The sequence below is a fragment of the Petaurus breviceps genome, unplaced genomic scaffold (assembly GCF_028583685.1).
Source record: "Petaurus breviceps papuanus isolate PSGF00001 unplaced genomic scaffold, PetGlider_PUasm1.0 223, whole genome shotgun sequence".
In the NCBI taxonomy this organism is placed as follows: domain Eukaryota; kingdom Metazoa; phylum Chordata; class Mammalia; order Diprotodontia; family Petauridae; genus Petaurus; species Petaurus breviceps.
The window spans coordinates 400,548-426,144 of record NW_027185884.1 but is presented as its reverse complement, the minus strand read 5'-3'; the positions used below and the strand labels follow the sequence as shown (position 1 = coordinate 426,144).

General features: G+C 36.1%; 1 protein-coding gene across 6 annotated transcripts in view; it reads right to left on the bottom strand.

The window, feature by feature from the left end:
• The window catches only part of SLC9A2 (solute carrier family 9 member A2), a 221,658-nt gene that overhangs the window by 37,201 nt on the left and 158,860 nt on the right, over positions 1 to 25,597 (bottom strand). For all 6 annotated transcript variants that reach the window (XM_069094923.1, XM_069094918.1, XM_069094919.1 and 3 more), the window contains 2 exons: positions 9,164 to 9,381; positions 458 to 660 (listed from right to left, as the gene is read on the bottom strand). In XM_069094923.1, coding sequence (XP_068951024.1) covers positions 458 to 660; positions 9,164 to 9,381 — 421 coding nt within the window. The remainder of the gene's footprint in view (positions 1 to 457; positions 661 to 9,163; positions 9,382 to 25,597) is intronic.

The window sequence follows — 25,597 nt, the reverse complement described above, 5'->3', positions numbered from 1 at the left end:
CATTCCCGTTTTCTAGATGAGGGATTGCTAAGCAGCTAGCTTAGGTCAAATAACCTTCTGAAGCTTAAAATACTCAATGAAAACTTAATGAATTTATAGGACCAAAGAAGTAACAACAGCAAGAACAGTCATAGATTGCACAGTTCCTCTCTATTCCTATTATCACTGAAGTGATTACCTTATCGAGTACACAAATTTGGCCCCCTCTAAACCAATGAGCAACTCAAAGATGGAAATCCATGTAAGAAGTATCACTTTCCTTTGTACCTTTAAGTACTTCACAAAGATTCAACACATCCATGTCACATTAAAGTCACAGTAACATTTTCTTTAATGTGATGAGAATAAAAGCTCTTCTAACCTATTGAAGGGTTTTACTTGGATGGGCCAAAAGATCTTGTTTCTTCACACTGGAGTAGGGGAAATAAAACTTTTGAGGCGTAAGGACTGTGCTCACCTGAATGAAGACAGTGAAAAATATGACCACAATGGCAGCTGTAATAAACAGTTTCTTTCTGGGAAACACTGCAGCAGGAAGAAGGAAGACCAAAGCAAAACAGATAGCTCCTCGTAATCCTCCATAGGCAATGATGAACTGATCTTTAAAAGTCAGAGGTATTGTCCGGAACCAGTTAATGATCTGAGTCAAAACAAAGACACCTGAGGAAGAAGATAAAATAAAAATTAAGTCACACTGCCCAAAGTCCTGACCGGTAACCAGGAAGAATTAGTATGCATATTTGCAAAAGTGATAGTGTCATGCAGTGGCTAGAGTACTGGGTTGGAATCACAGAGATGCAAGTTCAAAGTTGGCTTCTGATATTTACTACCTATGTGAACCTGGGCAAATCAGCTAACTTCTAAATGCCTCAGGCAGCTCTCTAGGATTTCCTGAAGTCAAACACTGTAATATCTGCTGGGGTGGGAAAATAATAATATTAAGTGAGTTTTACATAGTGCTTTATTGTTTCCAAAGTGCTTTATATATGTTATTTTATTTGGTCCTCAAAGGACATTGTAAGGGAAGTGATATGCATATAATTATATCCATTTTACAAATGAGGACTCAGAGGCTGAGGGAAGTTAAGTAAGTTGCCCAGTACTACACAGCTAGTAAATATGAGAGGGCTGGGTTTTGATGTATCTTCCTGACTCCAACTCTAGCATTCTAATCTATGTTCATGCTTTTCTGAAACAATAATAACCAGAATTTTTGTGCATCTTTAAAGGTTTCAAGGTGCTTTGCAAATATTATCTCACTCAATTCTCACAACGCAATGAAGGATGTGCTATTATTATCTCCATTTGACAGTTGAGGAAACTAGGAAAGTTTTCTTTATAGAAATGGATAAAAATATAATAAAATTAGTATTGATCGTAAGAACATAGGTTTAAAACCTAATTTTTACAGATGAGGAAACAAACAGGCAAAAAATATCAAAGGGTGAGCTAAACAACAAAATAATTGTTGAAGGTAGCCGTGCTCTCCCAGACTTTAAAACATTTTAGAAAATGACACCAAACCCAAGTGGTTGTGGGCAAAGGATGAAGAAACAAGTCAATGGAATTTAATAGATGCACTAGCATATTTGATAAACTTACAGAAAACAAGTAGGGAAAGGATAAATTATTTAACAAGTACTCTTGGGAAACAAGTTGTCAATTTAGCAGAAAATGTATTTAGAGTCAATTCTCATATCATCTACCTCAGTGAATTTCCACTGGATATTCCTCTGGCACCCCCACTAAAAATTAAACTCCTTTGTGGTAGGGACAATTTTGTTTTGTCTTTCTATCCCTAGGACTCAGGATAGTGCTGGCACAAAGCAGTTATTTAATAAATGTTTGTTACATTAAATTAAACATAAAAGAAATATAAAAATAGGGAAGAAATGGAATACTTTATTTAAATCTGAGAAGGGTGATAACTGAACTATTAGAAACAGAAGAGATGTATTCAAATAAATTTTTAAAAATTATAACAAAACTATAATTAATATTAAAGATAAATTTTGATTATTGAGTAAACAATATAAATATAACTCATTAAAATTTTACAGAGTGTATTATGGATAAATGGCCAAAGTATATGAAAATCAATTTTCAAAAAAGGTAACACAAATTTATTAATATTCACTTTAAAATATACTCAATCCCAATTTCAAAATGAAAATATGCTCAATCTCAAAAAATAGTAAGAGATGAATTAAAACTAGTATGGGATGGTGGATAATTTCAAACAAAAGGTAACAATAACCTTATACCCATAAAATTGCCAAACTATATCTTAAAAAAATAAAACATTTTAGTGGAATCGTGTTGTAAAAGAGGCTTATTATTCACTGACGATGGGATCACAAACTTGTTGAACATTTTCTTAGATAAGATAATTTTTTTCAAGGCACACTAAAAGCTACATGAATAATCATACTTTTGTCCCAATAATTCCACTTTTATGATAATCTCCTGAGGGTTAGAAAACATGCACCAAGGTATATTTGTTCTAATATTTGCATAGCAACATTTTTATTTGAAAAAAAGGAAAGCATTTAATTATCATACTTTTTGACCTAATAATTTTATTTTTGTGATAGTCTCCTTAGTGTTAGTAAAACAAACACAAAAGTATATTTGTTTCAACATTTTCATAGCAATGTTATTTATATTAAAAAAGGAAGGCATTTCAATTACAATCCAATGATAAGTTAAATAAATTATGGCACAAATGTATTGCACTACTATGATTAAAATCTGATGAGTGTGGAGATATGGAAAGATCTTTAAGAAATAATGCAAAGCAAAAGAAACACAGAAAAAAGAATATTCACTCTTGCCATACCAGAAGAAAACTGAATGAGAATGAATGGATAAACCTACTGAAAGAAAAGTTATGATATTTTATAAACTGAAACAAATTAAATATACAGTTAAAAGAATATTTAATTAGTCATTTGTTTACTAATAAATTGAAAAAAATTTTTTAGAAATGCCTCCACTGCTTGAATGAAGAAAAACCACCCAGTTATCACATGCTTACTTCAGCAAAACTATGAAGCTCACACCAAACCAAGTAATAATTTAAAAATCCAATGAGAAACTAAAGTAAGTTGTTTCTTCCAATCCAGAATTGCAGAAGAGCTTAGTCAGAAGCCTGAGGGCAATAGGAAAGGGAGCCCACAAGCACTGCTAGTGCCAGTGCCAGGTAAGTTTGACTAGAGGAAGGCTATGTAGTCTACAAAACTCTGTATGCAGTAGCATAAAGAGCAGAGAATTCCCATGAGGATGTTCCAGTATGGTCAGATACCCCACGGTGGGGAGCTTAGAAGTTTTATGCAAGCACAATAAGCAATTCCACTGTTCATGGCCGGGCAACCTAGACCCCAAAACTCTGAGGTTCCTAAAACTCTGTCCTTAGATGCCCAAGAAGAATTTGATTATCCAGCCATCTGAACCTCAAAGCTGTAGAAGGGCTTCATCTTGGAAGGTAGAGGTCAGTACAGGAACCCAGAAGATCTGGGGTGGGCCAAGAGAGCCAACTACCATAACAAAAGGTGATGCCAGGGGCAGAGTTTGATGCTGGCATGAAACTCCAATTCAATGACTAAAGCTGGATAGATTAATAAATCAAAGAAAACACTGGTATAAAAATTATTTAAAATCTAGAAATATGCCCTCTAAGCTCCAAATAAGAAGAGAATGACTTCATAACAACTGGAAGAAAAACCACAAAGAAAGAGATGGGTTTTCACAATGATTACATAGCTACCTAGAAGAAATGAAGCAAGAGATTAAGAAATTAAAAAAAAATTCTTTGGAGGAAAGAATTGGAAAGAAAGTGGGGAGGAGCCAAGATGGCAGTATAGAAAACTTCCCTAGGATCCCCCCATAACCACCTCAAATACCTATAAAAATGACTCTAAACAAACTTTAGTGCTATAGAACCCACAAAATGACAGAGAGAAACAAACCTCCCACTGAAGACAGCCTGGAAGGCTGGCAGGAATAGTTCATGGCAGCATACTGGGAGCAGAGCCCAGCCCTATGTGAGCCTGTGGTTTTATCCCCAGTGCAGCCTGACCAGCCATGGCTAGGGGACTTCAGGAGAGTGGTTCACCAGCAGCTGTTATGGTTTCCAGAATTATCAAACCATAAATGCCAAAAACAAAGTGAGAGATCAGTGGACTCTGGGAACAGAGGGTCCAGGAGTGCGGTCCAGCCTCTGCCCCCCGGAGGGAGAAGCAGCTGAGGTGCAGTAGCTGCTGCATGGCGGATTCAAAGCTCCTGGCCTGCAGGTCGCAGGGGCACCAAGCGACCAGTCTGAGGGGTAATCACTCTTGCTTTAGCCTGCTTGGATCTGGATTGTGGTCTACGGTGAAAGTCCTGGGGTGAGTGACCAGTGTTCCAGAGCCAGTGGGTGCTTCTGAGAGGGCACTCAACTAAATAGCTCCAACAGCTGTGAAAACCCCAGAAATTTGGGACAAAGCTATCCTCTGGAAGCAGAGTTCTACTGTGTCAAAGAGCTCAAAAGTCAAGTAATTGAGGGGCAACATGAGCAAGCAAAGGAAGCAACGCAAGCACAGCAGTCAAACCTTAGATTCCTTTTTTGGGGACAAAAAGGATCAAAGCATGGAACAGGAGGAAGACAATGAAGTCAGAACTTCTGCACCAAAAGCTTACAAGAAAAATATGAACTGGCTACAAGCCATAGAAAAGCAAAAGAAGGATCTTGAAAACCTAATAAGAGAAGTGGAGGAAAATCTGGGAAGAGAAATGAGAATGATGGAAGAAAATCATGAAAAGAGGAGTCAACAACTTGACTGAAGAAAATAACACCTTAAAAATATACTAAATCAAATGGCAAAAGAGGCTCAAAAAGCCAATGAGGAGAAGGATGCTTTAAAAAGCTGAATTTGCCAGATGGAAAATGAATCTCCAAAGTTCACTGAAGAGAATCATTCCTTCAGAATTAAATTGGAGCAAATGGAAGGTAGTGACTTTATGAGAAATAAAGATACTATTAAACAGATTCAAACAAATGAAAAAAAAGAAGGCAATGTGAAATATCTCATTGGAAAAACCACTGACCTGGAAAATAGATCCAGGAGAGATCATTTAAAAATTATTGGATTACCTGAAAGCCATGATCAAAAAAAGAACCTAGAAATCATCCTTCAAAAAATTCTCAAGGAAAGCTGCCCTGATGTTTTAGAACCAGAGGGCAAAGAAGAGTTTTAAAGAATCCACTGATAACCTTCTGAAAAAGATCACAAAAAGAAAATTCCTAGGAATATCATAGCCAGGTTCTGGAGTTCTCAGATCAAGAAGAAAATATTACAAGGGGCCAAGAAGAAACAATTTGAATGTTGTGGAAACACAATCAGGATAACACAGGATCTGGCAGCTTCTACACTGAGGGATCAAAGGGCTTGGAATATGATATTCAGGAGGTCAAAGGACCTGGGATTAAAACCAAGAATCACCTACCAAGAAAAATTGAGTATCATGTTTCAGGGGAAAATATGGTCATTCAATGAAATAGAGGACTTTCAAGCATTCTTGATGAAAAACCAGAGTTGAATAGAAAATATGACATTCAGATACAAGAAGAAAGAGAAGCATGAGAAGGTAAACCGGGAAAAGAAATCATAAGGAACTTATCAAAGATGAACTATTTACATTCCTACATGGAAAAACGATAATTGTAACTTATGAAACTTTTCTCAGAACAAGAATAGTTGAAGGGAATATAAATGTGTGTATATATATATATACGTCAATATAGGAGGGTATATGGGCATATGAATACATATGTGAGTGTGTATATATATGTGTACAGGTACACATAGAGAGAGGGCACAGAACCAATTGAATATGAAGGGATAATACTTAAAAGGTGAAATTAAGAGGTGAGAGAAGAATATAACGAGAGGAGATGGGGAGAGACAGAATGGGGTAAACTATCTCATATAGAAGAGGCAAGGGGAAACGGTTACAAAGGAGGGGAGTAATAAGAAGGCAAAAGGGAATGGGTCAACCTTACTCTCATTGAATTTGGCTTAGGGAGGGAATGGCATATACAATAAATATGGTATGTTGCCCTATAGAAGAGTAGGGGGGAAGGCAATGAGAGGGGAGATGATGGAGGAGAGGGTAGTTGTGGGGGGAGAGAAGTTGGAAACACACATTTTTGAAAAGGGACAGGGTCAAAGTAAAGAATAGAACAAGTGGGGGACGGGATAGGACAGATGGAAATATAGTCAATCTTTCACGATATATTCACTATGGAAATGTTTTGCGTAGATATACATGTACAACCTATATTGAACTGCTTGTCTTCCCAGTAGGGGTGGGTGATGAGGGATGAAGGGAAAGAATCTTGAATTCAAAGTTTTAAAATAAAATGTTTAAAAATTATTTATTATTATTATTATTATTATTTTACATGCAACTGGGAAATAAGATGTACAGGCACTGGGGTATGGAGATCCATCTTGCCCTACTGGAAAGTCGGAGGGGGTATGGGGGATGACATAGGAGAGAGCAGATTGGGGGAGAGGGTATACAGTGGGATCGCTGTTTTGAGATGGTGGATGGGGGAGAGACAGGGAGAAATTTTTTTTTGAAAATTTTTTGAAAAAGTCAAAATCTTGTGGAAATGAATGATGTAAACTAAAAATAACCATTAAATGTAATTTAAAAAATTAAAAATTAAAAAAAAAGAATTGGAAATAAAATATATAACTTGAAAGGCAAAGTGCTAAACTTTGTCCAAATATGTAATTCCTAAAAGCTAGAATAGAACAAATAGAAATGAATGACTTATACACATTACAGCAAAAAAATATTAGAAAAAAATCTAAAGAAAAAATAGTAGAAAAAATATCAAAAACAACATGACCTGCAAAACAAGTCAAAGAGACATCATTTAAAAATCACTTGACACCCCAAAGATAATTATTGAAAAAATTCTGGACATAATATTTCAAGAAATCATAAATGAAAACTTCCCAGGTATTTTAGAATCAGAAAACAAAGTAAAAAGAGAAAGAATTTACAATCACCTTCTAAAAGGGACCCCAAAAGGAAAAATTCAGGAATATCATAGTCAAAACCAAAGCTCCCATGCTGAGAAAGGAAAGGTTCAAATACTGAGGAGCTACAGTCAATATCTGGCATCTTCTACTACAAATAAGAAGAGATCTTGGTATGTAACGTTCTAAAAAGCAAAAAATAGAAGCTTACAACTGAGAATAACTTACCTTGAAAAACTGAGTATCAATCTACTGGGGAACAAACAGATCTTTGGTGAAATAGGCTATTAAGCATTTCTGATGAAAAGTACAGAGCTGAGCAGAAACTTTTAAAAATAGAAACAAAAAAATCAAGAGAAACCCAGAAAGGCAAAATTTTGAGTAAACGAAACAGTATGATGATCTAGTGTTAATATTTTAATAGAGAAAAGAGAAAGAAATGCTCTTTCAGAATCATACCAGAAAAAATTAGAAGCATGACACATCATGTACTTTTTCATAGTTATAAGTAGGGACTGAATTATTAATGAAGCAAAAGATAGGGATAATTCCAGAGGGCAAAATAAAGAATTTCAGTTACATTAAATTGAATTTATTTTCATAAGCAAAATTAATGCAAGGAGGATAATAAGAGATAGTCTACTAAAAAAACATCTCTGATATGGGCCTCCTGTTCACAATTAATAGACAACTAATAGGGATATATTAAAGCAAAAACCATTCCCCAATATATTGGTGGCTTAAAGGATATGAATGAATAAATGCATCAACTAATGAAAAGAGCATTTTGTGTTACTAAGTACAAGGCACTATGCCAATCACTGTAAATGCAAATAGAAAAATAAGACACTTCATGCTCTCTAAAAGCTCTAATTCTAAGGAAACAGCATAAGTCCTCTTGTTGCTGAGAAAGGTGGTACTAGCACCAATGGTCTAGTCTCCCTGTCTTTGTTCTTAACTATTGGTGACTATTCTTACCTGTTCACACTTCCTAACTGTGTGACTTTGGATAAGCCCTTCAATCTCTACTTGCATTAATCCACTAGAGAAGAAAATGGCAAATCACTTTAATATCTTTGCCAAGAAAACCCCATGGGCTGTGTGTTCCACAGGGTCAAGAAGAGTTGGGCATGACTGAAAGACTAAACGAAAGGAAAGGAAAATCAGAAACAGAATAACACAGTGTGATCAGAAACCAGAATTCATGACAGAATTCACCAGTGGCTAAGCTGGGTGAAGCCCCAGCACAGCCCTGAGGACTGACCTGCTTGACTCAGCCCAGTAGTAGACTGACACCGAGTGCTGTGTCCTGCTGCAATCACAGAACAATTTATCCATATTCTATGCCGTGTTAGAAAATAAATGAGTTTGGAATGAATGCTTTGTGGCAACCGCTTAGAGTTTTAGACTACTTTATCCAGACATAATGAAGGTAGGAGGCAAAATACACCCTCCCCAATCCCATTCTGGAGAGATGTGTGTTTTGCACATCAAGTCTTACTAGATCTTTTCAGTAAATTTTTGTGGTTCAGTTGTGTCCAACTCTTAGTGTTCTCCTTTGGGGTTTTCTTGGCAAAGAAACTGGGGTTGACATTTCCTTCTGTAGCTCATTTTACAGATGAGGAAACTGAGGCAAGCAGGGTTAAGTACTTACCCAGGGTCACACAGCTAGGAAGCCTCTGAGGCTGAATTTGAAGTCAGGAAGATGAGTTTTTTCTGACTCCAGATACAACATTTTATCCACCTAGATGCCCCAGTAACTTAATAGAACATTTCAGTTTCTTTTAAGCTAGGATTTATGAAGATATCACCTTCCTATTCTCTTTTAATCACTAAATATTTTTCAAACTTCCTTTTTTACAATGAATTATTTTATTTATTTTATTTTATTTTATTTTTGGTCTTTTTGGAGGGGGGAAGGCAGGGCAGTTGGTGCTAAGTGACTTGTCCAAGGTCACACAGCTAGTAAGTGTTAAGTGTCTGAGGCTGAATTTGAACTCAGGTCTTCCTGACTCTAGGGCCTGTGCTCTATTCATTGCACTACCTAGCTGACCCTACAATGAAAATTAAAAAAAAAAACATTTCTGGTACATGATTCTGTAGCATCATTGAAGCTGTGAAGAGCTCATTACCTAGGGCACGCCAGATCAGGCAGAAGATCAGGGTGAAGCAGACAAAGGCCCAGTTCCACTCATGGTTTTTTCCCACTGTTGACACTCCCATGAAGATAAATATTAAGGTCTCACTGACACTGCTCAGCATCTTCATGAAATACTTGATGGTTGTATAGGATTTTTGAGATACATTTTCTTCCACATATTTATTCATGGTCATAGCACAAGCTGTGATCCTGAAAGATGAAATGAACCTTAAGTTTGAAAGCAATAATAATAATGGTAAAAATAATAGTCATGAATTTATCAAACCATTTATTTGTGATTAGCATGTCCACATTCAAAATATCAAGAAATTAATCACTCAAACATTTATTAAAAGGATATCAAATTCTACCCTTTCTACCATCAATGCCTAACAGCCTTTCTTAGTGATATAACAAAATACATTTTGGACGGGCTTTCTTCACAGTAAGATTTTCTGGGCTTTCCTATGAAAAAATATTTATTTTGGATTCATATTCTGAATATAGTAAACAGAGTTCTTTAATTTTGTATTCAAATCTCCTTGCATTTAAATAGCACTTTCTATATTTTTCATAAGAATTATCATCCCTTTCTGTGTAGTACTTTGATTTTAAAACTCCAAGAGCAATATGTTAAAAATGAGCTTGCTTCATCAAGGAAGAAAGTATTTATTAAAAACTTAGGTGCCAGACATTGAGTTAGGAATTAATGATACAAAGAAAAACAATAAAAGGGAAGCAGTGTCTGATCTCAATGCGCTTTCGTTTTAAGTCAGCCTACGAATACGTAGAACGGGATAACCACACCAGAGTCTTCCAAAAGAGCATAATTTGATATGAGACAATCCATCTCAGATCCTGTTCAAAAGAGATTATAGGTTACTGACTCAGTTATGAAAAGAACCCATTACTAATTTCATTATAAGGTACTACAGGCAAGGTTTCAATGTATTTTACTCACTCAACCACTCAGAAATGTATGATTCGTAAGTAAACAAAGCAGCAATAAAGAATTTCTGTAAATGATAATATGTTCCAGCTTATTTTCAAGGCTAACATAGACTATATTCTTTCCATGTTCCCCAATGACTTCCTGACCTAATTTGAGTAAAATTCAGGTGACATAATTTCTACCAAGAATTTCCCCCCTTGGATTCCTGGAATACCCATCCTGGGCATAAAGAAACATTTATACATTAAATGTATAAAAATGTTTTTATAACTTTTCAAATAGGGACCCAATGGGTCTTATGTTTTTTTTTCCTGCCCAGAAGGTGGTGTTTTTATTTTCCATATAAAGGCACTTAATCTAACAAATAGTCATCAGTCCATTCATCCACAATGAGCAATTACTTCTATCCAGAAAGAACTGCAGTAATGAATACAAAGTTCATGTATTTTGCTTGATATCATGAGTTGACTAAACTCAATAAAGAGTAATTCACTGTATCAAAAAGAGCACTGGATGGGGATTTTAAGGGGGAAAAGCTCATATTCAAGTTCTGTGACCTTGGGCAGGTAATTTTACCTCCCTCACCTCACTGAGCCTTGGTTTCCTTATCTATAAAAGAAGAGGTCAGTCTGGATGATCTTTTTTCAACTCTAATGTTCCATGTTTTGAGTGTCCACTAATGGGTAAAGCACTGTGCTGGATGCTGAAGAGTATGCACAGAGATGAAATAGAAAATAGGTAAGAGGGGGCTCACTTTGAGAAGTGTTCTGTGATTTGATCAGATGAGACTCTGGGAAGCCGTTGTTGAGAGCCCCCAGGCTTTGAAAAACCCAGATGTTGATTTGGTATGGATGTAATGGTTGGACAGTTTGGAAACCTGTCTACTTGATCTGTTTCTCTGTCTTGATAATTCTGTCTGTATACTCTGAAGTTCAGGGTGCTGACCTTTTTCCCCTGAACTAGGTAAATGATACATATTTGACTGATTAAAGTAAGCTTGTTAACCCCCCCCCCAAAAAAAAAGAAAAGAAAATAGATACGAAGTAGACAAGATAGACAATGTCAATGGAAACAACAGTCTCTAAATAATCATATTTAAATGCTATGAAATTGTAATGACTAAGCTTAGTCCTAAGGGAGAAACAGTATAGAAGGTACTACCCTTACTTCTTTTCAGTGATGGAGGACTGTGGGTATGTAATGATGAATATAATGTTAGGATTTTTCAAAGTGTTGGTTTAGTTTTGCAGAAAAGCTTTTCTCCTCTCCTTTTTTATTCTTTGTTTTAAGAGATGGGTCACTGGGAGGAGAAAAGAAAAGAGGAAGGATATATTGGGAAATGTGGATGATAAAAAATTCAAGATACCAATTAAAACCTAAAAAGAAACAAATCAAAAACCCTAAAAGATATTTTCTATCTATGTGGGGGAGATAAGGAAACAGATTAAAAGATTCTGACACATATCAATAGTGCAATGTAGAACAAATATCATTAATAATGTGCAAAGTAGCACCAACAAATACATCATAAAGTTTTTAACAACTGGGGCATAGTAATATATAATATAGCTTAAGATTTACAATGCAAATCTGGGAGAAGAAGGAAGAGTTTACTTGTCAGATTTATGGAGAAGGGAAGATTTTATGACCAAACAAGAGTTAGAGAGTATTATGAAATGCAAAATGGATAATTTTGATTACATTAAATTGAAAAGTTTTCATACAAATAAAGCCAATGTAACCAAGATTAAGAGGGAAATGGAAAACTGGGAAAGAATTTTTACAACGAATATCTCTGATAAAGGCCTCATGTCTAAAACATACTGAGAATTGAGTAAGCTCTATAATAACACAAGTCATTCCCCAACTGCTAAATGGTCAAAGGATACAAACAGGCAATTTTCAGAGGAAGAAATTAAAGATATCTATACGCATATGAAAAAATGTTCTAAATCACTACTGATTAGAGAAATGCAAATCAAATGCAAATCTGAAGTACCACATCTCACTGGTCAGATTGACTAAGATGACAAAACAGGAAAATGATAAATGTTGGAGAGGATGTGGAAAAATTGGAACACTAAATGCATTGGTGGTGGAGTTGTGAACTGATTAAATCATTCTGGAGAGCAATCTGGAACTATGCCCAAAGGGCTATAAATAAATGAATACCCTTTGACCCAGAAATACCACTTCTAGGGCTGTATCCTAAAGAGATCACAGAAGTGGGTAAAGGTTCTGTATGTACAAAAAATATTTATAGCAGCTCTTTTTGTGGTAGCGAAGAATTGGAAATCAAGGGGATGCCCATCAATGGGGGAATGGCTACACAAGTTGTGGTATATGAATGTAATAGAATATTACTGTGCTATAAGAAATGATGTGCAGATGGATTTGATAATAATGTGGAGACTTATGTAAACTGATGTTGAGTGAGAAGAGCAGAACCAGGAGAAATCTGTTCATAATAACAGACGCAACGTATTTGTGATGACTATGTTTGATAGACTAGTCTCCTCTCAGAAATTCAAGGTTATAAGACAGCTCCAAAATACTTATGATGGAAAGAAATATCCACAGCTCCTGAGACTGTTCTGCAGACAGAGAGTGAATACTGTCCACTGGTGAAGGACAGTGCTGTTGTTGCAGGGGTCTGGGAACCTTTCTATTGGTTCAGAAGGCCTGAAGAAGGATTTTCTTGTTGTATGTTTACAGAAATCCTGGGAGAGGGTTTTGCTAATGTTTTCAGGGGTCCTAGGACTGTTCTGCTGACAGAGGATGAATTAATGAAGAGACTGGCAATGTATCTTGTGGCCTTGCTAAGCCTTGTCTCCCCAGGAACTAAGATTGCTGAGAACTTGCCTCTTGTCAAGATGAAGAAAAGACCTCCATTTGGGTATTAAGTGCTGTGCTTAAACTTGATGTAACTCTGGGGTAGATTCAATTGTGATCCAGGGGTGGGGAACTTTTGACCTTTTTGTGTTCTGTGGTTGAACAAATGAAGGTACTTTACTTATGTTTGGAAACTAATCTCCATTTGAGAAGAGGGGTTTTGTGATGGACTAAATGAAGGTACAGCCTAGGGGTGGAGTAGTATTTAGAACAGGGACTTTGTAATTGATTGAATGAATGTAAGGTCCTGGGGTGGGGTAGTCCTTGGAGATTATTTAATCACCCTTAGTAAATGCTGTATTTTAAATGATGTCATATTTTGATCTTCTCTGTTCTTAATTTGTCACTGAATAAAATGGAGAGCACCTATGCTGGTATTCTGAACCTTGGGAAGTTGCCTTTGCTTGGCATTACAGTACAGGTGGCTCCTTCCATTATCTCTGTTTTGGCCATCCATGGCTCATTGCTCTCCAAGATGCACTCCAGACTTCCTCTACCAAGCCCCTTCCCCAAGTAGATATAATTTAAAAATTGGTAAGACTAATGAGAATCATTCTTAATGTTCTCAACACGCAGCTGTAGAAACTAAGGCATAGTTCCTGTAGTTGCTAGTACTTCCAAGCTCCATAAAAAAAAGTTTTCTCTATCCATTTATGGAATAATTTCCATTACTATCAATTCTACAACAACATGGATATTTGTATAACACTTCAAGTTTTGAAAAGCAAATATAATTTCACTTAATGCTACACCAATCCTGTGATTTAGATACTACTATTAACTTTCCAAAAGGAACAAGTAAACCATACAGGTTAAGTGACTTCTCCAGGGTGAAACATTAACATGATAATAGCAATCAATTAAACAGTCAATATTAATTCAATGTCTCCTATGTGCTAGGCAAACACAAAAAGAGGCCAAAGATAGTTCTTGCCCTCAAGAAACTTACACTTTAATGGGGAGACAACATGTAAGCAAACATACACAAGGCAAGCTATAGAGAGAATAAATAGGAGATAATTAACAGAGGGAAGGCAATGTTAATTAAGATGGCATGGGGGGGCAGCTAGGTGAATAGAGCATCAGCCTTGTAGTCAGGAGGATCTGAGTTCAAATCTGGCCTCAGACACTGACCCTTACTAGCTGTGTGACCTTGGGCAAGTCACTTAACTCCAATTGCCTTGCCTTCCCCCCTCCAAAAATAAAAATAAATGAATAAAAAATAATGATGATGATTTATACAGAGCCTACCTACTGTGTACCAGGCACCTGTACTAAGCACTTTACAAACATCTAATTTGACCCTCAAAACAAGGCTGGAAGATAATGCTATTATTACCCCCATTTTGTAGTTGAGGAAGCAAACAGAGGTGAAGTGACTTGCTCAAGGTTAACAACCAATGTCTGAGGACAGATTTTAATTCAGATTTCTCTGACCCTAGGCCCAACACTCTATGTCTAAGGTGTGATTACAAGTCACATTTTCATATTTCCAAATTCAACATTCAAACATCAAGTTCATTAACTTTTTATGGGAAAATGGTCATAGGCTTCTTATTTAAATGTCTGGTTTTCTGAAATCTATGCCTGAATGGAAAGCCAATCAATGTGCAAAATGACATAGTTCCCTTCATACAGATGGATGTGAGCACAGGATAAAAGGAAATTATACGTTACAAGGCAAGACTCCTGGCCGTGACTCTCAGATAGGTATACTTTCCACAGTTATGTGCCTGTACTTATGGGGCTATGTGATAGTTAATCCACCTTATGACTACATTCACTATTTAGAAGACTAAAAAAAATAGGTTAATCTCAAGTTTCTACACCCTCAGCAGGAGAGTTTTGTGTAACATGAGCTGCACAGAATAGGGAATGGAAGAAGTAAAGAATGTTCTTTAAGAAACAACAGCAAAAACAACATATGCCCTCGTTTTGAGTCTGTATAGCCTGGAAAAGGTATGTATTAACTTGTAGGGAAGTACAACAATCCAGCAGCAATAAGAGTTGAATATCCTCCATAAATAGGCTGGCAATGTATACAAACATAATCCTCTATTGAGCAAATGGATGCCACGTATTAACATTTAAAATGAATAATTATCTTGTTTTATCTCTATTTATTATAAACCAAGGTGGTGATTCAGGATATGCTGTGAATATTCTGTGGAATACGTATTCCTTCACATGAGGTGACTCAATGTATTCCAAGGCACTAGTATAGAACACGGTGAGTTGACCATGTTGTCCAACCTCTCACCAAATGCCTCCATTTGTAATGCACTCTGCAACATCTCTAAGGATCCTCCTTTCCTAGATAATCTCTCTTGTTTTTCACAACATCAATACATCCTGGCCTTCCTCCCACCTATTTGTTCTTTCTCAGGTAGATCTTCTTTCAAGTAATGCCCACTAGCCATAGGTTTCCTTCAGGGCTCTGTCCGGGGCTCTCTTCTCTTCTCCCCCTATATTATCTCACTTGGTTATCTCATCAGCTTCCATAGGTTTCATTATTATCTCTATGTAGATGACTTTCAGATCCACATATGCAACACTAACCTCCAAACTGACCCCCAGTCTGGCATCTCCAACTTCCTACTGGATATCTCAAACTGAAAGTCTCACTGACATCTCAAATTCAAAACATTCAAAATAATAACAGTCTTTCCTCCCAAACCCTCCCCTCTTCAGAACTTTCCTATTATGGCCAGGGGAATTTTTGACCCCTACCTCTCTCCAACACTTATCTCAAACATCTAATTGGTTATCAAATCTTTTCATTAATACTTTAAAAATATCTCTTCTGTCTACTCAAATAGGTGTCCAACCTCATACGGGTCCTCACAAGCTCATGCCTGAGTTATCCCAATGGCCCCCTGGTTGGTCTCCCTTACTCAAGTCCCTTCCCACTCCAACCTATCCTCCACTCACCTTCCAAAGTCATTCTCCTAAAGTGTGTATCATACCACACCATCACTCTATTCAATAAATGCCAGTGGCTTCCTATCACCTCCAATATACATATAATCATCTGTTTGCCCTTCTATAGTCCAGCAACACTAACCCCCCTGCTGTTCCTTCCGCATGACATTCCAATGCACAACAGCATTTCCCCCAGCTGTCCCCCAACCTTGCAATGTTCCCTCCTCTAGCTCTACTCTATGGTCTCCCTCAAGATTCAGCTCCATTCTACCTTCTGCAAGAGTCTTTCTCTTCCTCCCCTATACCTATAACACTAATGCAATCCCTCTGACATTACCTTCCATTTATGCTGTATTTATCTTGTATGTGGAGCAGCTAGGTGGGTTAGCCCACCTAGTGGTAGGCCCAAGTCAGGAAAACTACTAGCTGTATGATACTAGGAAAATCACTTTACCCTGTTTCCCTCAGTCTCCTCATCTATAAAATGAACTGGAGAAGGAAATGGCAAATCACTCCAGTAGCTTTGCCAAGAAAACTAAAAATGGGTTCACGATGAGTCAGATACAACTGAAATGACTGAACAAAAACAAAATATCTTATATATACATTTTTTTCCTACAGTTATCTCCCCTATTAAAATGTGAATCACTTGAAGGTAGGGAACATGTTTGGAATTTGTTTCTTACTTTTTTATGTCTTCACTGCCTGGTGCATATTAAAAGACTTAATAAATGCCTGCCAACTGACATATAGGTGATTATCCATTGCCAGTGACAGGAAATTTATTCTTCAAAAATGGTACAGGCCATTACCAAACAGCTCTAATTATTTAAATTTAAAAAAATTTTTTTTTGCCTTTTGGGGGGCAGTTGGGGTTAAGTAACTTGCCCAAGGTTACATGGCTAGTTATTTTGTGTGGGTGTTAAGTGTCTGAGGCTGGATCCGAACTCAGGTCCTCCTGACACTGGGGGTGGTGCTTTACTCCATGCGCCACCTAGCTACCCCAAGCTCTAATTATTTAAAAGCCCTTCTTTATATTAAGCTTCCCTATGACACACAGGAAAAATATAAATAACACCCAAAAAATACTTTTCGATAAAAGAAGTAGGTGAGAGAACAAGAAACAAAATAGAACATACATTAAGAAGGAAAAAAATATAGATTGCTCATAGGCTATTAAACTTGTGAGTTATTCTCATATTTTACTTCTCCTTCATTCTTACCTTCTTTCTCATCCAGTCTCTTCTTTTGATAATATCACAACTCCTTAGTTTATTCAATAGAGGATTGTAATGGCAAGAACATAAGTAGTTCACACCTTGTTTCAGCTATGTGCATGAATATTATTGTGGCTCTGTCAAGCTTTGTCTTCCCAGAAGCAGGAACTGTGAAGGACTTGAGGTGGACCAGATACTGTAAACTTCAATATGGAATGGGAACTGGACAAAGAACTGGACAAGTAGCTGGAGAGGGAACTGGGAGCTGCCTGCTCAGGTGACAGGTGGAGCTGGGACCATGGAAGAGGAACCATGGAAGCTGAGAGCCAGCCTTGAGTCAAACTAAAAGAAGACTTTACTTGGATATTGTGTACTGACTGAGAAGATAATTATAATTTACTGTGACCTAGGGGTGGAGAACTTTGATTTTTGTACTTTGTGAATGAATTAAGGATTTTGTGATTGACTAAATGAATATACTTTGTTTGAAACTATATGACCACTTTGGTAAAAACTATATGGCCATTTTAGTGATAAGTTGTTGAATTGTAACATGGTAAATGCTGTATTTTGATTTTCTGTGATAAATTGTAACATTGTGAATGCCGTATTTTGATTTTCTATGAATGTTTTGCTCGAATTTGTTACTGAATAGAGAGCTCACTGTACTATGTAATCAAAACCTTGAAAGCTGTTCACAGTAGCAGTCCTCTGGAAAGCTGCTTGTGCATGGCTTTACAAGGATGGCTAATCATTGGAAGGTTAAACTCAAACTCATCCATTTTGTTAGGAGGAATTAAAGGTAAAATTTGTAATGTCAATCATTGTTGACATCAGGTATTTATTGCTTCTCATAATTTAAAGGTGTATTGCATACATATGTCAGTATAGAAAATAAAAACACTATTTCTGAATCTTCAGCAAAATGATCAAATTCTGTTTGTTTTTTGGTCTTTTTGGAGGGGGGAAGGCAGGGCAATTGGGGTTAAGTGACTTGTCCAAGGTCACACCGCTAGTAAGTATCAAGTGTCTGAGGCCAGATTTAAACTCAGGTCCTCCTGACTCCAGGGCTGATGCTCTATTCACTGTGCCACTTAGCTGCCTCAAATGATCATGTTTTTGAAATTCAGCATTATATAAGCAGAATAAATCTGAAAAATTTTCCCCTTTCAGGTCTGGGTCAAGTAGCAAAATACTCTCAAATACTCATAATGAATCTCTGATCTCATCAATTCAGCAGTTACCTTCAATGATACAAATTCCAACCTATTTAGTTCTGTCCATTCTATGAAGTTTGCCACAAGGGGGTTACATAACATGCCATAAATCTTCCTCACGTTCTCCCAGCAACACAAGGGTGCCAGTGGAATACTCTTAACTCTTCAGCTGTTATTACTCACTGTCATTATGGGATCAGCTCATTTTCTCTTTCTTTTATGTGATTCTTTGATGATATCTCTTAGACCTGTTCTTCTGAGGGCACCACAATGGCTATTTGTTGAAGGCTCCTGATATCCCCTAATTCCATTGTCCTCTGTGTGAAGCTCATCTTTAGTTCTTCACAGGCAATGGTATTTCAGGTGTTTCTAACAGAGCAACACCAGAAAAATACAACTCTGAGTTCAGTTCACTCTCCATCTGTACTTCCAACATCAATTCATAATTAAAGAATTTTACCCAGTTGAGATCCTAGATTTTTTTGGTCTCTGGATTCCTTTAAAATTACTTTAACTGTTGAAAAGTTCTCCTTTTATTTAGGCTGAGTTTTTTTTTTTTTTGAGAGTTAATGGGGACTAAGTAAAATGTTTAGGCAAGTATTTGTTAGTACTTGACCCAAATGATCTATCACACTCTAAGTATATCAACTAATTCATAATGTTATAATTTTATTTTATTTTTTTCATCCTGCTATCCCTATTTTTCTTTGCCTTATTGATTAAAACATATACACTGCATCAATTGGCACAACTTTATCCTTCAAAGTATCATTAAATTCCAGTCCTTCTAGTCATCAGGTCATTGAGGCACAATGAACTTAAGACATTTGCCATGCTCCAAAGCAGATTAAGGGCAGAATTAGGATTTTCTTTTTCTGATACATTCCTAATCGTTCATTAACGACTAAGAACCAATATTAAATTTAATGCTAAATTTTAAAAGGTTCATACAGTTGAAATATGAAAAATAAATAAAATGGAATACTATTGTGATATAAGAAAAGCTAAGCAGGTTAATTTTAGAAAAACACAGAAAGACTTCCATGAAATAATGATGAGTGAAATGAGCAGAACCAAGAGAACATTATAACAGCAATATTGTTTCAAGAATAACTGTGAACAACTAAGTTATTCTGAGCATTATAAATACTAAAATCAACTACAAAGGAACTATGAAGGAAGATGATATCTACATCCAGAGAAAGAATTGACAAATAGAAGTATGCACTGTATGGTTCTACATAGATCCATCTATGGATGGACTGATGTATTTATCTATCTATCTATCTAGTCTGTCTATCTATCTATCTATCAATCATCCATCCATCCAACCATCTATCTATCTATCTATCCATCTATCTAGTCTGTCTGTCTAACAAATAGTGGCCTTTTCTAGTGCAAGGTGGGGAGGAGGGAAAACAGTTCAAAACTTATGTAACAAAAATAAAGAAAATTAAAGAACAAAAGAAAAAAATGAATGTTAAAAAAGAGTAAATCTAAGTTTCTCAATGTATTCCCCTGTCAAAGGAACTATAGAAAGATGTTTTTTAAAGACAGTCCTAAAATAACCATTCTGAGAGAAACAGTATTATGGATAACCATATACAACAGACAAACCAAAATTGATATTCATCCTAATTCATCTAAAATTTCAATACCAAATTTAAACTGATAGATCTTGATGAACCAACTAAATGCCACATCATTTAGCTGAATCTTGGGCTTTGGTGTTCCCTGTAATTTTCCTTCCAAGAAACTTATTTTCCTAATTATGTTTTTCTTGTGCTAAAATTAAAGTGCATTGGCATTCCTTTAGCAGACCCCAGCTTATGGAGGTAAAGAGCAGGAGAGACTACACAGAAACATACTAGGTAGCACCAAGTTTGGTATCTTTTCAAAAATGCTCTAGACATCCTAAAAAGCAGATAATCTATATTCAGATAATTGAGTGGCAATTTTATTGCTATAAAATTATATTAAATTTATGTTAAAGATATATACATGTATTATCATATAAGTGTATATACGTGCATATGTACACACATAGATGTTTGCGTGTATGCATGTGCGTGTGTGTGTGTGTGTGTGTGTGTGTGTGTGTGTGTGTGTGTGTGTAAGCTTCAGCGTTGCTGGTAGCCCCTAGCATAAAGTTCCTTGGGAATGACACACCTAAGAAGAAACCACAACGATTGAGGCAGGAAGCATAATAATTACAACTTTACTGCTGACTGCTATAAAGCTTCTTTAAAAGTGCATTCCATGAAATGAAACCAGATTGTGTTAGCATTTATTATGATAGTTATTTTTGTTTTAAAACAACATTTCTAAGGTTAAACGCATTTAGTATACCCCCAAAATACCTAATTATACATAGTAAATTTGAAACACACGTAATTTCTGTAATCCAAAACTTATATGCAATTCTAAATCAGTCTGTCTATAAGGACAGGGTTGTATAGTATCTCCTGTTCACTACAATGTGAAACTTTTAGAATAACTAGCAATAAAAGCAAAGAGTGAGAAAGAGGCAAAAAAAAAAAAAACCATAATGGTATTTTTCCCTTGAAAAAAGTGATAGAGTTAAAAAAAAATACTTCATTTGTATTAAGTAGTTCTTTGTAAATGTCAACTCAGCAAAAAAGACTGTACTTATAAAACTCAACTAATTTACATCTGAATACTTTGCTAATCTGTAGACCTTTGGGATTCAAAGGCATCCTTGGGAAGATTTCCAGTCCTCAGCAAAATTTTGTAAGAACACATGTCAAAGGGCACGCAACAGGGAGAATAAAGGGCAGCGGTTTTCCTGTTTGTCTTGGTCAGCTTTAATTCCACCCCCTCTCTTTCAAGTTGGCATAAGCCAACCTGATGGTACCTTTCTATCTTCTCCTCTCTGTTACCTATCACCTTTTTTTTTTTTTAAATCTTCCCCAGATCTTAAAGAAATATGTGGGTAGATGGAGCATAGGATAATAACACTTTGTGTTTTGCTTCACAACTACCCAGTAAAGTCATTAAAATGAGGAAATTGAGGCTGGGAGGTGGGGTTAAGTTACTTGTCCAGGACTGCAAGTCTCTGAGGCAAAATGTGTAGTCAGGTCTTTCACTTTATCTACACCAACAACTGATTCAGAAATGGAAGACACAACAGAGACCACCTAGTCCAACCCCCTCATTTCACCAGTAAAGAAACTGAGGCCAGGAGAGTTTGATTTGATTTCCCCAACCTCAAAGAGGAAGTGTCAAGTTCAGGATTTAAACAGTTCCAAATCAAATACTTATTCCTTTGTATAAGAAGTGATTTTTTTTTTCAAAAAAGGAAACTTTCTTCTCCCCGCCCCCTTTTATCCATACAGTATCAGTCTTGGCATTCAGATATTTCTTTTAATTTGTTAGAAGAGGGGAAAAAAATAAACCCTTTGACTACTTTTCTCTCATGATGCCTCATCATAAAATGGAGGTCACCTTTTGTTCTCAAAGACTGTTCCAAAACAGTATAATCTCTAGTAGGTCTTTGTTTTCAAAGGCTGTTCCAACAGAGTGCAATCTCCAGTATGTCTTAAAAAAGATAGAAAAATGTTTCAGGCACGGGCTAAGGGGATGTATTTTTAATGAAGAACTAGTCAAGTCTAATTCAGAGAGACTCATCAACAGACTGTTGGCCAAAAAATTAAGACTATCTTTCCCCCCAAAAACTAATTCATTAACCTAAGGTATGGAATGATTTTGTTCTACATAAATAAAGGGAGTGACAAAGAGCTGAAACCAGTTCATTTTGAAGTAGTAAACAAGAGGAAGAAAAATACTTTTCAAGACGTTTTGTTTTTGTTTTTAGTATCCAGGGCATAATAAATAGTGAAAGATCGCTAGAATAAAATGAAATGTCTTCTAGTTTAACTCAAGTATCATTACTCTAGACCTCAAGTCATTAATAGTGATGAATCAAGCATATGCTTATGTTGGAAGTGTTTGATCAAAGAGCTTGGACCCAACACCTACCTGAGGAGAAAACAATCTCACAGTAACCATTTGCAACTGCTTTCATGAATTATTAAATTTAAAGTAGAATTAGATATAGATAAATTCTTTTCCACTTCACACAATGCATCATGGCAAATCTGAAGGCAAACTTTAGGAAACAAAGTAGAGTATAAACAAAGTAGAATGATAGATGTAGAACTGGAAGAGATTTTAGAAGCCATTTCATTCAACTGCCTCATTTTATACATGAGGAACCTGGGGTTAAGTGCCTTGAAGATCACATAGGTAGTAAGTCAGAAATGGGATTTGAACCAAGGAGAAATAAGGTAATGATCTGAATAACAGAAACAAAATAATAACGAAAATCTCAAGGGTGAAATGCTTTTGCATGCAGTACCCAGGGAATTGGGGGTAAATGGGATGCTGTAATTCAATTATCTGGATAAATCTTTCATTTCTCTATGTCACATTTGGCTTTTCTAGACAGTTGTAGTATTGTTACCTAAGGGCAATTAGGTGAAAATCATTTTAAAATAAGATCGAGTGGTCTAGCCACAGAGTTAGGACTCCATAATGCAGCGTTTTTTTGGTTTTTTTTGTAACTCTGCTTTAATTTGCTATATGACCTTGGGCAACAAACTGGCTTCTTTGTTTCACTTTCTTCATGAAAAATAAGTTTTTCATGTTTACTGGACTCCTAAGATGCTGTGCCAATGGACTAAAAGTGGATTAGAAAAATGATACAAATGTGAAGCAGCATTACTGTAAGAAGTCACCATTTTGTGAAACTATTTTCTTTTCATTAGCTTAAATTAAAAAAAATTAAGTTAAGCTCACAAATGTGATGGAAAGTAAATTTTACTTTTGAATTCTTTTCAGGTTAATTAGCAAACAATGCAAAAAGCATTGCTGTGGAAATTATTTTGGCTATTTCATGAATTTTAAAAAATCAATACCAATCCTTTGGGTTTTAACATACCATGGGTTTGTCAAGTTAAAGTCACTTTTTGTTGGGTCACAGACACTAGCGACATTGTTAACATACCACAACCAAGACATAAATTGAGAGATAAGAAAAACAATGTGTGCCAGAGATATAACTGTTAACTCCCAGACTCAACTGCTCCCTCCCCAGAACACATTCTCCTCACTCTTAATCTCAGCCCACTGACCTTTACTCAATTATCTATTAGCAAAAAGCAAGCATAAGCCAAAGAAACAGCCATCTTCTCATAATTTGGCTCTCTTTAATACTTTTGGAATAATGCTACCAAGAACTATTACTAATTTCATCTCATTCCCATAGTCCTGACAGTGTGAGGTCTATACCAAAGGCATCTCCTATTTGTTTGCCATGGAATTCCTATCTTCTAGTCTACTTCTGAAAGAAACATCAGAAGTTTTCTTGTTTGTTAAGTAGCATTAATTTTCTGCTATTATGTGCTCACCATATATGGTGCCTCCTGATTCTCTTTTTGACAAAATATTCAGGGCCAAGCAGGTAGTATGAAGCTTCTGGGCAGCTGACAAGTCATTCTACAAATATTTGATTAATTTAATTTCAGAGTACCAAATTTTATTTTCCAACACATTTTCATTGACCTCTCTGTGTATCTTTGCATTAAAGTCCCTGAGTATCAAGTTATATGTACTTCATAGAATTTCTTCACTTCTTTATCCTCTGTAACAGAAGTTGGCAGAAACTGCAGTTTCTGTTTGTTTTTCTTTTTTTTTTCAAAGCTTTCATTTTTTTATTTTATTTATATATTTATTATGCTTCTTGGAGGGGGAAGGTAGGGCAATTGGGGTTAAGTGACTTGCCCAATGTCACATGGCTAGTTTTTTTTTGTATTAAGTGTCTGAGGCCGCATTTGAACTCAGGTCCTTCTGACTCCAGGGCTGATGCTCTATTCACTGTGCCACCTAGCTGCCCTGTTTTGTTTGTTTTTCGTGAGAACTGCAAGGCAAGACAATCAAGTGTTCCATGAAATGATGTTTGTTGTTTCCTTTGGGTACACAACCAAACTCCTCTGACTCCATTATTTACCTCTCCTAAGAACCATTTAATTGAAGCTTCTAAAGATATGATACATTTCCTTCAGTAACATATTTACTCACAAATGGTTCTGCTAGTACTCACTGGGGAGTATTGCCTCTAGAGAGGCAGTATTGCATCTCCTCACTGGGGAGGTGTGGTTGATAAAATGCAAAGAGTACTGAATTTGGATTCAGTTAAAAGTCATCCTCTGCCATTTACTACATGTGTGATCTTGGGCAAGTCACTTTACCTCTCTGTGCCTTAGTTTGTTCATCTGTAAAATGAAAAGAGAAGATTAAATGACCTCTAAGGTTCTTTCTAGTCTTTAGACAAAGAACACACATCGAGAAGACCAACAATTAATTAATTATTCATTGAGGGTCTACAAAAGGTAATTCCCCACGAAAGTATTACTCTGATTCTTCATTGTGTTAGGAAAACTATCCTGAGTTCTTGAAGACTAAATGGAAAAATTAATTGGTGCCATCTATTCAACATAATTGTCCTGAGAAGAACAATTACTATAAGGCAGTAGAAAAATATGGAAAGACTCCTATGACTAGGTACTGAGAGAAAAAAAGCAGAACCAGGGTAACAATATAAATAAAGTCTATAGTAATATAGACAAAAACAACACTAAAAAGCTGCTGAATTCAGATTAATTGCAATGAACAATCTTGGTCCCTGAGGTCAGATGCTGAAACACATTTTCTTTCATTCAGTGGAGTGATGGTGAAACAACAAAGGCAGAATGGTACATATGCTTTGAGTTGGTCGGGGAACATTTTTCTTTGTCACCAAGGAGACTTCAATGACAACAGAAAGTGAAATGGCAAATGACAGTGATATTAAAAAAGAAAGTATCAAACTTTTAGTTTGTTTTTAAAGAAAAAGATGGTAGGAACTGTGGAATGAAGTAAATTTTGTTGTTTAGTCATTTTTTCAGTTGTGGCCAACTCTTCATGACCCCTTTTGGGGTTTTCTTGTCAAAGGTACTGGAATAGTCTGCCATTTCCTTCTCCAGTTCATTTTACAGATGAGGAAACTGAGGCAAACAGGATAAAGTGATTTTCCAAGGGTGATACAGTTAGTAAGTGTCTGAGGTCAGATTTGAATTTAGGAAAATGCAGCATTCTATTCACTGTGTCACCTACATGCCCTGATTTCGAAATGAATACTCCATAGTAGAATTTGTAATGTAGCAGAA